This window comes from Papaver somniferum, chromosome 3, assembly GCF_003573695.1.
Source record: "Papaver somniferum cultivar HN1 chromosome 3, ASM357369v1, whole genome shotgun sequence".
Taxonomy (NCBI): Eukaryota; Viridiplantae; Streptophyta; class Magnoliopsida; order Ranunculales; family Papaveraceae; genus Papaver; species Papaver somniferum.
In genome coordinates, this window is record NC_039360.1 from 182,897,589 (window position 1) to 182,910,363 (window position 12,775).

The 12,775-nt window shown below is 35.7% G+C and overlaps 1 protein-coding gene and 1 pseudogene across 1 annotated transcript; both read right to left on the bottom strand.

The window, feature by feature from the left end:
* Window positions 1-8,720: 8,720 nt before the first annotated feature.
* Window positions 8,721-9,164, bottom strand: LOC113360410. Its single transcript, XM_026603918.1, has one exon. The coding sequence runs from the start codon at window positions 9,162-9,164 to the stop codon at window positions 8,721-8,723; it is 444 nt and encodes a 147-aa protein (XP_026459703.1).
* A 2,127-nt stretch (window positions 9,165-11,291) lies between these two features.
* On the bottom strand, window positions 11,292-12,584 carry LOC113361950 (annotated as a pseudogene).
* Window positions 12,585-12,775: the final 191 nt, after the last annotated feature.

A 12,775-nucleotide genomic window follows, 5' to 3' on the forward strand; every position in this document is an offset into this window, starting at 1 on the left:
CCCCTTTAGGGGAAACCGTCCACTTTTCCATATTCTTCTTCTTTGTAGTATAAATATCGAAATGTCTTATTGATTAAGGATGAATTCAATGTTCTAGCGTGAAGCGTTATTAGTTATACAAGTTTGTTCGGAGTTTTTATCATCATCGTTTGTCTTTACCATATCTAATGCTTATGAGTGATTATTAAATTGATTTGGGATGCATACTAGATTGATTAACTGATTGTTCCATCGCTGGCAGAAGTTAGAAGATAGTAATAGTAAAATAACTCTCTACACAGGTAGAAATCGCGAGACCTTACAGAGGGATTTTGTGGAGCAATTGCGAATGAAGATAACATCAGAAAGTGGACCTTGATCGAAGAGTTTAACTGATGGGATCAACCTAAATTCAAAAAGCTTAAAGAATTCGATTGGGTTACACCTTGAGTAATCTACTACTTGGTGGTTCGGTCGAATAGAATCTGGTAGTCGAGAACTTCCGTATTCAGTGATAGAATGAGTTTAGGGATAACACTGATCTAGATGTTATTCTACGTGTTAGAGCACTGCTCGGTCGAACTCGCAAGAGTTGCTATCTCAAGCTTGATTGTCAAGTTTAGATGCCAAAACTATAAGTCTTGATTTCTAGTCTACTAATAGCTAAGTCTCGGACTAGGATAGAAAGTGTAGTTGAGCTCTATACTCCACAATGTTCATCATGCAAAGACGAAGAACTACTCAAGGAACTGGTGTAACTTCATCGACAAAAAGGTATGTGGAGACTTGAACTTATCTATCACTCAAAAGTTTACTTTATCTCCTATCTTGAGACAAAAGTCGTATTTCTATATACACTATGATTATACATATGTACTATTTCGAGCTGAGTTTATCTTGCTTATCGATTTCTCGAAATATGTGTTGGTAAGCTTTCGATTTGGCCAAGTTCATATTTACTAGTGACGAAAGTCATATTAGTTTCAATTACTTGAAAATCGCTTTGACGAAAAATAGTTTGTGAACAACAACTATATAACGTCCTCTAAGAATGTTTCAATGATTGAAATGATAGTTTAGAGTACATAGCGTAGTTTGATATAAACATTGTGAGACAACTCATATGTGTGTAAGTCCAATATCCTTGAACCAAAGTATGCGTACTTTGCTGCTCAGGATAACCGGAATTAAAGTCCGCGTACCAGTACGCACACTGCCGGAAGTTCACATCCCGTGAATTTCTGCTGGAGTTTGTGAACTGAAAACAAACTTAATCCGGGTACTTAAGTCTGCGTACCAGTATGCGTACTTAAGTAGGTTATTTTCTAAAAACAGTTTAATTCGTGAACTAAGACATTTATATATTAAGGAATGCAATCTTTGCAAATTGTGGCTATAATGTTCATGAATCGATTCGAGTGAATCAAAACTGTTTTTGTTTCGATTGTGTCTTGTATACTTTTATGAGATCTAAGTAATTGAACAACTCAATAACTAGTTCATTTGAGTCATTTGAACTAGTTGTGGTAAAGAATAATAAGGTTGATATGAAAGTGCTCATATAGCTAACCTATGGTTAACTACCGTTGAACCAACGACTTGTACACGTTTAGGTACGGTTACTCAAACCTAAATGAAGTTAAATTTAATGTGTGTATAACAAGCTAAGTTCGATCTAATGGTTGAAATATATTAGCTTGAATCTAATCAGGTTTTCATCTGACGGTGAATGTTGAATGCTTTGTTACCAAGGTAACTTAGATTGCAAACCCTGATTTGAAGACTATATAAAGGAGAACTCTAACAACTGGGAAATCTAATCCCCACACCTCCTGTGTGATACTAGTTGTAAGCTAGAGTCGATTATCCTTTAACGACTTAAAGACTTTATTGGGATTTTGAAGCCAGAACCAACTATCTTCTATATAGTTGTGTGATCTGATCTTGTTGTTTGTATCGTATTTGAGTACAATAGTAAGGATTGGCTTGAGATTAATTTCTCTGATAGGCAAGATAGAAAATTAGTCACAAACATCTTCGTCTCATCGTTTGTGATTCCACAATATCTTGTTTCGCTAGTCGATTAAGATTATTGTGAGGTGATTGATATTTCTAGGCTGTTCTTCGGGAATATAAGTCTGGCATATCAATTGGTTCTTGTTCACCTTGATTTATCAAAAGACGGAACAAAACTCGTAGGTATTTCTGTGGGAGACAGATGTATCTATTTCTGAAGACTTTTTTGTGTGATACAGATTTGTTTATTAAAATCTTCGACTTTGGTCGTAGCAACTCTTAGTTGTGGGTGAGATCAGTTAAGGGAATCAAGTGCGTAGTATCCTGCTGGGATCAGAGACGTGGGGAGCACAATTGTACCTTGGATCAGTGTGAGATTGATTGGGTTTCAACTATAGTCCAGACCGAAGTTAGCTTGTAGTAGGATAGTGTCTGTGGAGGCTTAATACAGTATGTGTTCAATCTGGACTAGGTCCCGGGGTTTTTCTGCATTTGCGGTTTCCTCGTTAACAAAACTTCTGGTGTCTGTGTTATTTATTTTCCGCATTATATTTTGTTATATAATTGAAATATCACAGGTTGTGCTTTGAATCGATCAACTGGGAAATCCAACCTTTGGTTGTTGATTGAAATTGATTGATCCTTGAACATTAGTCTTTGGTACCGTTCAAGTGATTTCTCTTGTATTCAATTAGACTTGTAGATTTCTATTTTCTTGAGTAAGTATTGAATCGAGAAATTTAGATATAACTCTTTGATATACTTTTTATTAAGATTGAGTCTGACTGTCTAGTTGATTCTCTTAAAAGTATATTGGAGTTTGTCCATACAGATTCATAAACGAAATATTGGGTCTGGTTGTTAGACCCACGCTTTTCAATTGGTATCAGAGCAGGCAAACACGTTTAAGACCTCAGAAGTCTGTGTTTGTAGCAATCTGATTATTATGGACGAGTCTATCTCTAATAACGTACCAGGTCAAAAATTACCAGATGATTTTCAAAGCTTGAATTCACCTGAGAGGACTTTGATTGGGAAAAACGCCTAGAAGAACAGTTGAATGAACTTTCTGATGAAGGTAATTCAGATATTGACAGAGATGTTGATGAGGAAGTCTCAGAGTATGTTAAGTTTTTGGATTCATTAAAAATGAAGAAGATTACAACTTCTTATGTCACACCTCTTCTGGATCCTCTTTGTCGATAAAACAAGAAATTTAAAAGGATTTACGGAGGTCTTTATAGTTGGAATCGCTCTTGCGAATCGATCCTCAAAGATACCGAGGAAAACCTGAGTAGAAAGTCACTTGAATGTGATCGTGTTTATCAAAAATACTTCTTGTTAGAATAGAAACTTGCAGAAATTGAAGCAAGGATTAATTCCCAGCAAGCAAGTTTTGATGACAGAGAAGGCGTGTATCTCGCTCGAGAAAAACCCCTTGAGGCTGATTTAGATGCTGCTCTTGATAAAATCAAGATGTTGGAAGATGACTTGAAAAAGTTCAATACTAGTTCAAGCAAATTAACCATTATGCTAGGAGCAAGTAAAAATCATCGTGATACACGTGGATTGGGCTATAAGGGAATAGTTGCTCCAAGTACTAACAAAGAGGTAAATTTTGTCAAGGCTAGTGATTCTTCTCAGCATAAGATTTCCACTGATGGCAAAAGTGAAATACCTTCACCGGCAGTTAAGGATAAAAAGAGAAAAGTATATCAACCTCCAAAGTCAGCACACACAGATCGAGGTAAGAACATTCCTTATGTTTGCCACTATTGCAGAAATAAAGGTCACCTGGAAAGGAGATGTTGTTTCCGTATAAGGAATGAGAAACTTCATGATGTTCTTGTTTGGGAATCACAAGAAGTTGTGAAACCAAGATCATATGTTAAGACTAATCCCCTTAACGCTACAGGTTGTAACTGTCCAACCTTTAGGCAAAGGAATCATTGCTGTGATAAACCGAGACTTGCTTATAAACGTCATACGAAGCCTTTTCACAATCGTAATGGTTATCAAAAGGATAACTTCGTAAATACGAAGACAAGATCTGATGCTCCCAATTGGAGAAATACTAACTTGCAAAAGAATAGCCAATCTAATTCTCTTTCGAGAAATCTTGAAGAGAGTAACGGGAAGAATGTTCTGGTTGTTCCTAAATGCACTCAGAAGTGGATACCAAAGAAAGTCAATGATGCCTTGAGTGTTAAAAGGAATGATCTCCCAGAAAATTCCATGACTATGGAGAAAGCAGTATCCATGATGTTGGAACTTAATAAGTTCTTTGGAAAGATGGATTTGGATGTGAAAGATTCTAAAAGCAATCTCTTTCACGATAATCCAAAATTCACTTGTGGTGATCAAGACATTGATCACCTCAACACAACTTGAGTGTGTTGTAAGTACATCCTCACCAAGGAATGCCCTGCTATGTATACGGTGAAGGAAGCACGAGAATTTGGGGTACACAGATTATGTTCAGTAAGCCTGGAGAATTCGATTGGATTCTTCTAAAAAGGTATGTGTATAAACTTGAGCAATACTTGTGCTTTTATTTGCTTAGAGTACTTATAATGATCCATGTACCTTGCTTATCGTCCATTTCTACCTAACTTGATCTGTGTTTAAGATTCTTAAATATTTAGGTTTGAAAATAGTAGTCCGGGATGTTTGGACTTCATGGTACACCTACCGGTATGCATACCATCATTTAAAATCAAAATCCAAGAGTTTTAGTATGCATACCCGTTTGCATACTGCTCCAGGTCATGAAAATTCGTTTGCAAACCCGTATACATACTTGCAAGTAGACGTCGATACTCGGTAAACTTGTTTTGGCCGTAATTTCTTTGTTCGAACTCGGAATGACCTCATTATTTTTTTCATTCTCTTCCTATTTGAATCCTCTTCAAATTGGAGATGAGAACTATTGAATTTGGAGGAGTTCAGATTGGTCTTTGTCCCGTCTCTTATTTTTGAGTGTTTTTCTCCATTTCGTCGCACTTGTTCCACTTCTCTTGAACTTGGGCACTTGGATTCTTGGAGTACTACTCTTCTAAGCTCATTTGTAGCTTTTACAAGAATAATTTTGGTGAATCACAAAGAAGGAAGTTCAAGAATGGGCAGTAGTACGCATTGCTATGGGATTCTTGAATGTTCACAATCATCTTATGTGAACTATGATGCTTGGTCTTTAATGACTTTGTATGTTCTTCTTCGAAAATATTTTTATACGCCTTTGGTAGCTATTATTGGTGTAAATCCGAGCGAAAAAGATTGATTCTACCTTCTAAGGGAAAAGATCAGTTTTGCAGTATTAATCTTTATGTTTTCATATATTGCAACCTGTTATGGGATATGTGTGTTTGTTTCCGTGAACTATGATTGTCCCATACGTGGACAAAAGTTGAGTCTTTCATATGTCGATATGCAAGTATTGATAAAAGATTGAATGAACTTTTGACAAACAAAAGATAAGCCTATTATGTCATTATGAAAATATTGATGGAAGATAGGATGAGCTTTTGCTTACAAAGATTAAGTCTATTATATGTCATTGTGCAAATGGTGATGAGAAATAGAATGAATCTTTGTTTATTCCGCAGTATTGATCTTCCCTGATCCATATTTTTTATGTAAATATTGTGCAGCTCCATAAATTCTCTTATGTTGAGCATTTCCGATTAAATTAATCATGGGTTCTCTTGTGATTAATTTAATTGAGTTTTTGGATACAAATTCATACTCTTATGTGATTTGCTAATGTCCATTGAAATCCTTATTTTCTTGTGAAAGTAAGGTCGCTCTTGTTGTTCTCTCGAGAATGACATTTTATGGGGGAGAGTTCTTAATTGAACTTGTACTTAATTGCCAAATCTTTGTGGGCAGTGCGGATGTGGAATATTATAGGGGTTATCTTGTATCTTTATAAACTCCTTGATGAAAGCATTTAGCTTCGGCTATATGATTGCATCTAAAAAAGTTGATATGTACTTTCTTTTGGTCATGAAGTGTTTCTATGGAAATTTCATGAGGATCCCACTAGTTTTCGTACCTTTGCCAATTTTATTGACAAAAGGGGGAGAATTAATGTGTAGTTCCCACTACAAATACATATGGTTTTCGGATTATTATGTAAGGGGGAGTGGTTTTCATGTGAGATGAAGTATTGACTAAGGGGGAGTGATACATATCACCATAGTATTGTTGTTGAAGTTGTAATGCAATTGAACTTTGATGTTGTGTAATAATACTATGACACTGTGTAACAATGATCGATAGATTTTGTTTTCTCATTATTATGGTTACGGATCTTCAACAACGATGATGTTGCATTGAATATCTTTGGAATCATTGGAGAGATTGGAAGTGACGAAGATATCGAGTAATGTTGAAGAACCAAGAAGATCATGCATGTGGAAGAGAAGCTGCAAAGTTTATTTATTTTGTATTTCATATGTATTGATAGTTTTGTCACTAAAATTGACAAAGAGGGAGATTGTTAGAGCACTGCTCGGATGAACTCGCAAGCGTTGCTATCTCAAGCTTGTTTGTCAAGTTTAGTTGCCAAAACTATAAGTCTTGATTTCTATTCTACTAATAGCTAAGTCTCGGACTAGGATAGAGAGTGTAGTTGAGCTATAGACTGCACGGTGTTCATCATGCAAAGACGAAGAACTACTCAAGGAACTGGTGGAACTTCATCGACAAAAAGGTATGTGGAGACTTGAACTTATCTATCACTCAAAAGTCTACTTCATCTCGTATCTTGAGACAAAAGTCGTATTGCTACATAGACTATGATTATACACATGTACTATTTCGAGCTAAGTTTATCTCGCTTATCTATTTCTCGAAATATGTGTTGGTAAGCTTTCGCTTTGGCCAAGTTCATATTTACTAGTGACGAAAGTCATATTAGTTTTAATTGCTTGAAAATAGCTTTGACGAAAAATAGTTTGTGAACAACAACTATATAACATCCTCTAAGAATGTTTCAATGGTTGAAACGAGAGTTTAGAATACATAATCATAGTTGGATATAAACACTGTGAGATAACTCATATGTGTGTAAGTCCAATATCCTTGAACCAAAGTATGCATACTTTGCTGCTCAGGATAACCGGAACTAAAGTCCGCGTACCAGTACGCGCACTGCCGGAAGTTCACATCCCATGAATTTCTGCTGGAGTTTGTGAACTGAAAACAAACTTAATCCGGGTACATAAGTCCGCGTACCAGTATGCGTACTTAAGTAAGTTATTTTCTAAAAACAGTTTAATTCGTGAACTAAGACATTTATATATTAAGGAATGCAATATTTGCAAACCGTGGCTATAATGTTCATGAATCGATTCTAGTGAATCAAAACTGTTTTTGTTTCGGTTGTGTCTTGTATACTTCTATGAGATCTAAGCAATTGAACAACTCTCTAACTAGTTTATTTGAGTCATTTGAACTAGTTGTGGTAAAGAAGAATAAGGTTGATATGAAAGTGCTCATATGACTAACCTATGGTTAACTATCCTTGAACCAACGAATTGTACACGTTTAGGTACGGTTACTCAAACCTAAATGAAGTTACATTTCGTGTGTGTATAACAAGCTAAGTTAGATCTAACGGTTGAAAGGTATTAGCTTGAATCTAATCAGGTTTTCATCTAACGGTGAATATTGAATGCTTTGTTACCAAGGTAACTTAGATTGCAAACCCTGATTTGAAGACTATATAAAGGATAACTCTAACAACTGGGAAACCTAATCCCCACACCTCCTGCGTGATACTAGTTTTAAGCTAGAGTCGATTCTTCTTTAACCTTAGGTTTCCGTCGAGACCCTGTAGGTTAACGACTTAAAGACTACATTGGGATTGTGAAGCCAGACCCAACTATCTTATATATAGTTACGTGATCTGATCTTGCTGGTTCTATCGTATTTGAGTACAATAGTAAGGATTGGCTTGAGATTAATTTATCCGATAGGCAAGATAGAAAAGTAGTCACAAACATCTTCGTCTCATCGTTTGTGATTCCATATCTTGTTTCGCTAGTCGATTAAGATTATTGCGAGGTGATTGATATTCCTAGGATGTTCTTCGGGAATATAAGTTTGGTATATCAATTGGTTCATGTTCACCTTGATTTATCAAAAGACAGAACAAAACTCGTAGGTATTTCTGTGGAAGACGGATTTATCTAATCATATAGACTTTTCTGTATGATACAGATTTGTTTATTAAAGTCTTCGACTTTGGGTCGTAGCAATTCTTAGTTGTGGGTGAGATCAGCTAAGGGAATCAAGTGTATAATTCTTTGATATACTTTTTATTAAGATTGAGTCTGACTGTCTAGTTGATTCTCTTAAATGTATGTTGGAGTTTGTCCATACAGATTGTTAAGTGAAATATTGGGTGTGGTTGTTAGACCCCCGTTTTTCACTATGATTGGTGATGAATGGTTCTGACGAAAGATAGATAAGTATATTAACTCAGTTAACGCTTGGTAACGGCGAAGGATTCCTTGATCATCTTTTTTCTTTCTTATTATCTTTGCATTTACTTTAATCAAACAACCCCCCCCCCCATTCTTTAGTATTTATTCTTGTTTTGTTGATCCAAATAACCTATCAATTACACAACTTTCTATGGGAACTATCCTTACTACCGATATATTATTAGTTAATTAATAGGAAATATCTTGAGTAACTTGTTGCACTTACGACACACATCAATGAATCACGATAACACTAGAGGGTAAGACAGAAAAACCACTAAAAAGATTCGAATGAATTTTCTTATCCATGTATCTTGAAAAGCCTTCAATAGCAATATTGAACAATAATTTTGATAATGGACAACCTAGACTCACACCTATGGTACTACTGAAGTAAGCAAAAGAAGAATCATTTTTAAGAACAGAAAAAGAGGAAGTAGAGCCGCGGAACCTCGGCCATTTACACCACTTTCTGTTAAAACACATCTGAATGAGTAAAAACTCCAAATACTTCCAATTTATTCTGTCAAAATCTTTCTCAAGATCAATTTTGCAAATAATACCAGCATTACCTGATTTAAGTCTGGAATCTGCCAACTCAAAAGTAATTAGAGTGCCATCAATAACCTTCCTTCCTTTAATATAGGCACATTGCACTGGAGATATGAGTTTATCCATGACTAGCGTGAGTCTTGTGGATAGAATTTTTGTAATGATTTTGTGTAAGCACTTGTGGAAACACATATAGCGCATGCAGTCTTTGATGGTTTCAATGTGATCTTTTTTTTCGAACCGAGAGGGATGAAAATTGAGTTATGCTTGGCATCAATGCGGCCTGTAGAACAAAATTCAGCAACGGTTTCTAAAATGTCAGTTTTAACGAAATCTCAACATTTCAGGAAGAACTTGATGGGGAATCTATCAGGGCCCCGTGGCTTATCGTTGCTTAGATCTTTGACAGCCTTCAATATCTATGCTTCAGAAAAGTCAGCATCAAGAATGTCAGATTCCATAGAACTAGAAATAATGCCTTCAAGTTCAGGTTTGATAATTTCTTCTTTAGTGGATAAAGTTTTATAATAGTTGACAATGTTCTCTCGTAATTTGGTTCTGCTAGTAACCAACTCCCCATCAATGTAGAGTTGCCTAATCCTATTGAACCTCCTTCTTGGAGATGCATTTTTTTTTAATGAAAATAGAAGTATTTATATTAACTTTTTGAAGCCATTTAGTGTGAGATTTTATCTTCCAAGAAACTTCCTCCATCTTAGACACCTCCCAAATTCAACTTTGTACTTTGATTTCTCCTCGAGAGCTTCTTCAGAGAAGATGTTGTCTTCAGCAAAACTATCCAATTTTTAGATTTCTGTCAAAATTAAGTTAAGTTTAATATTAGTATGGTCAGAAACTTCTTTGTTCCATACCTTTAGCTTCAACCAAAAAATAGTACTTGGGCTACCTGCAAAAAATTGATGGAGGATTGCCAGCAATCCTCCATCAATTGAAGAAAACCATTCTCCATGAACCACATAACTTCAAATCTAAAAGGGCTAGGCCCCCATGAGCTATGGAGAGAGACTCCTCCATACACATTATGTAAAGGCAAGTAGATAAAGGATCATCTTGTCTTAAGTCTTTATAAGAAGAAGATATATTACCAGGAAATCCATATGATCATCTTGTTTTAAGCCTTTCTAAGAAAAAAATACATTACCAGGAAATCCATATAATTACATGTGATTATATAGTGGAAAGACATTTTGTGTAATGATATACCATTCATTACAGAAACCATTTTTTTTCAAAGTTGCGTGAAGAAACTTCCATCATCACACCAGTTTCCAAAGACATTCATTTACATGGGGTTAGTCAATTGAGATTTGTGGAGATGTTGAAAGAATTTTAGAGACTTCTAAAATCTCTTGCTAGTTAATAGAGAGTTCTTTAAAATCTCAAACACTTTCTGTTATTGGATCGTGACTTTTCTAAAAGTCTTCATAATTCTCTGTTATTGGATTTGGAATTTGAAATCAATGATTTATGGTTTTGAGAGACTTGTAGAGATTTTTATTACAAAACATACCATAAATGGATTAAAAAAAAGTCTCTCCTAAGTAGGTAATATTTTGAGAGACTTTGTTCTTTCTCTTTTCTTTAAGGATTAAACATCAAAATATTAAAAACAATAACCAAATAAGCTACATTTAAATTCATAAAAAATGAAGAAAAAAACATTGTTGTCTTCCAAAACCCAATAAGTTTACTAGAGATTCAAATCCCTTATGTTCGTCTCGTTTTGATTTTATTGGAAAAATGGTTACTTTCTGTTAGCCATGCATGGACGAATACATTTTCATTGAAATATTCATATATTCATTTTGTAAAAAATAAATAAATACTATATTATTTGTCTCATGTGTGTAAGCTGAAATTCATATATGTTTTATTGTCTCAATGAATCACCATAATTCCTTGCAAATCATTCAGAGAGTATCTCAAAATCTCTAAAGTCACAGAGAGTCACCCACAATTTCTTGCGTAAAAAGTCTCTGAATGTCTCTACTAATCCCAACTGACTAACCCCTGTTAGTCCAGTGCAAGAGTTTGGGGAATGGACGACTTTTTTTTTTTTTTTTTTTTTTTTTTTTTGGCATTTCTATAGTAGACTAGGACCTCAATGAAATACGCTTTTGTTACATTTCATAGTTTCTGTAGAAGGATCAGAATAGAGTTTATTGAAAGGGTAAATTCTCAATATGAAAGCAAGAACAAGCAATATATTATTTGCTTACCTGTTTACCGACTCGTCTCTCCTGAGATCTTATTGTAATAAACATACAAAATAGACAAAGATTAAAGCACAAAACTGATACACAAAATGCCCAAGTATAATATCTCTAGACAGAGAGAAAGTGAAAGGATCAAGATTGAACAGCCTTCCAGAGGCTAACCCATTCAACCATGGCAGCGGCCGCAAGACCAATAGACTCGTGAGATGAACCCAAATTCTCCTTCACCATATTAGCCACTTGAATGACACAATCCTCCGTAGTAGTTGCAGACAATTTCACTGCCTGAAAAAATGGGACCAATTCTTCCATCAACTTCATTCCTTCCCATTCTTTCTTCAAACTTTCAACAGCATTAGCACTTTCGTTTCTCCATACATAAGGTAATCCACTCTTGACACCGAAATTTAGATGATCAATGATTACTTTAGCACATAGTCCGCACCAAATATCTTCCGTTGTCTCCCATCTTACTTTTCCTTCGCTAGCTAATCTCAACCCAGGAACCAAAGCTGGTCCTATCATCTCGCGATCAAATGCCACATTAATACCACTCATTGGCATTAAGCTACTTTTAGGTACTGTCAGTACCGCATCAACATACCGAGTGTTTTCTCTTATCTGGTACCAGTGCTTGTGTTGGTGCGTCTAAGTCTGCTAAATTTAGCCAAAGACCACAAGATAAAACGCATTTCACACCTTCTCGTAGACTAAAAGGATACCCACGAACGAAATCAGCACCATCACAGTAAGGATCATAAAGTGTGTTGAAAAACGTGGGTGTTGCAGGAGTTCTAAGATTTGTGATATGTTGACCCACTGCGTCTATCAAAATACCAGTTTTATCATCTTTTATAGGAAAGCAATCATCATCGATGGAGATGATATACTTCTTGCGAGACATCAAGTAGCCGAAGTAGCGGCAGAAATAACCTGAGAAATTGATGTGTTTAACTGGTGTGGACGCAAGAACCTGGTCTATCTCAGTTTGTGTGTAGACATTATAATTAAAACCATCTGGTATCTGGAGATCAGCTCCAAGGTCTGGATCTTTGACAATAATCAGATGAAATCTCGAAAAGAATGGTCTCCATTGTTCCATGAAAGAGGACATATCTGAACGAAGAGCTGCAATAACGACGTCCACATCTTCATCGCTGATGATAGTTTCAGACATTGTTAATTTGTATCTACTAGCTTAAGTGTATGTACAAAGAAAAAGAACAACTCATAGGCTTGAATTTGATTTCGATGAGAACAAAAACATACCCCTTGAGACAAGATTCGCAGGAAATAAAACGGAGTTTGGTGGATTAGTTTAAAAGGGTGTTGTAAGTAATTTTCTGTAGAGTACGGCGATAAATGATGATTATGAAGTTGTGGTGTTTGAATGGACCGAGTCATACTCGATCTTCGTGGTCTCACGTCCTGCCAGAGAGGGTGGAGAGATGAGGAGAACCTGATCAGCACCCGAGTCATACTCGATAATTATGAAGTCGT

Bases quoted from the DNA above. Each gene is read 5' to 3' on its own strand.
- LOC113360410 (XM_026603918.1), bottom strand. From the start codon at position 9,164: ATGGATAAACTCATATCTCCAGTGCAATGTGCCTATATTAAAGGAAGG.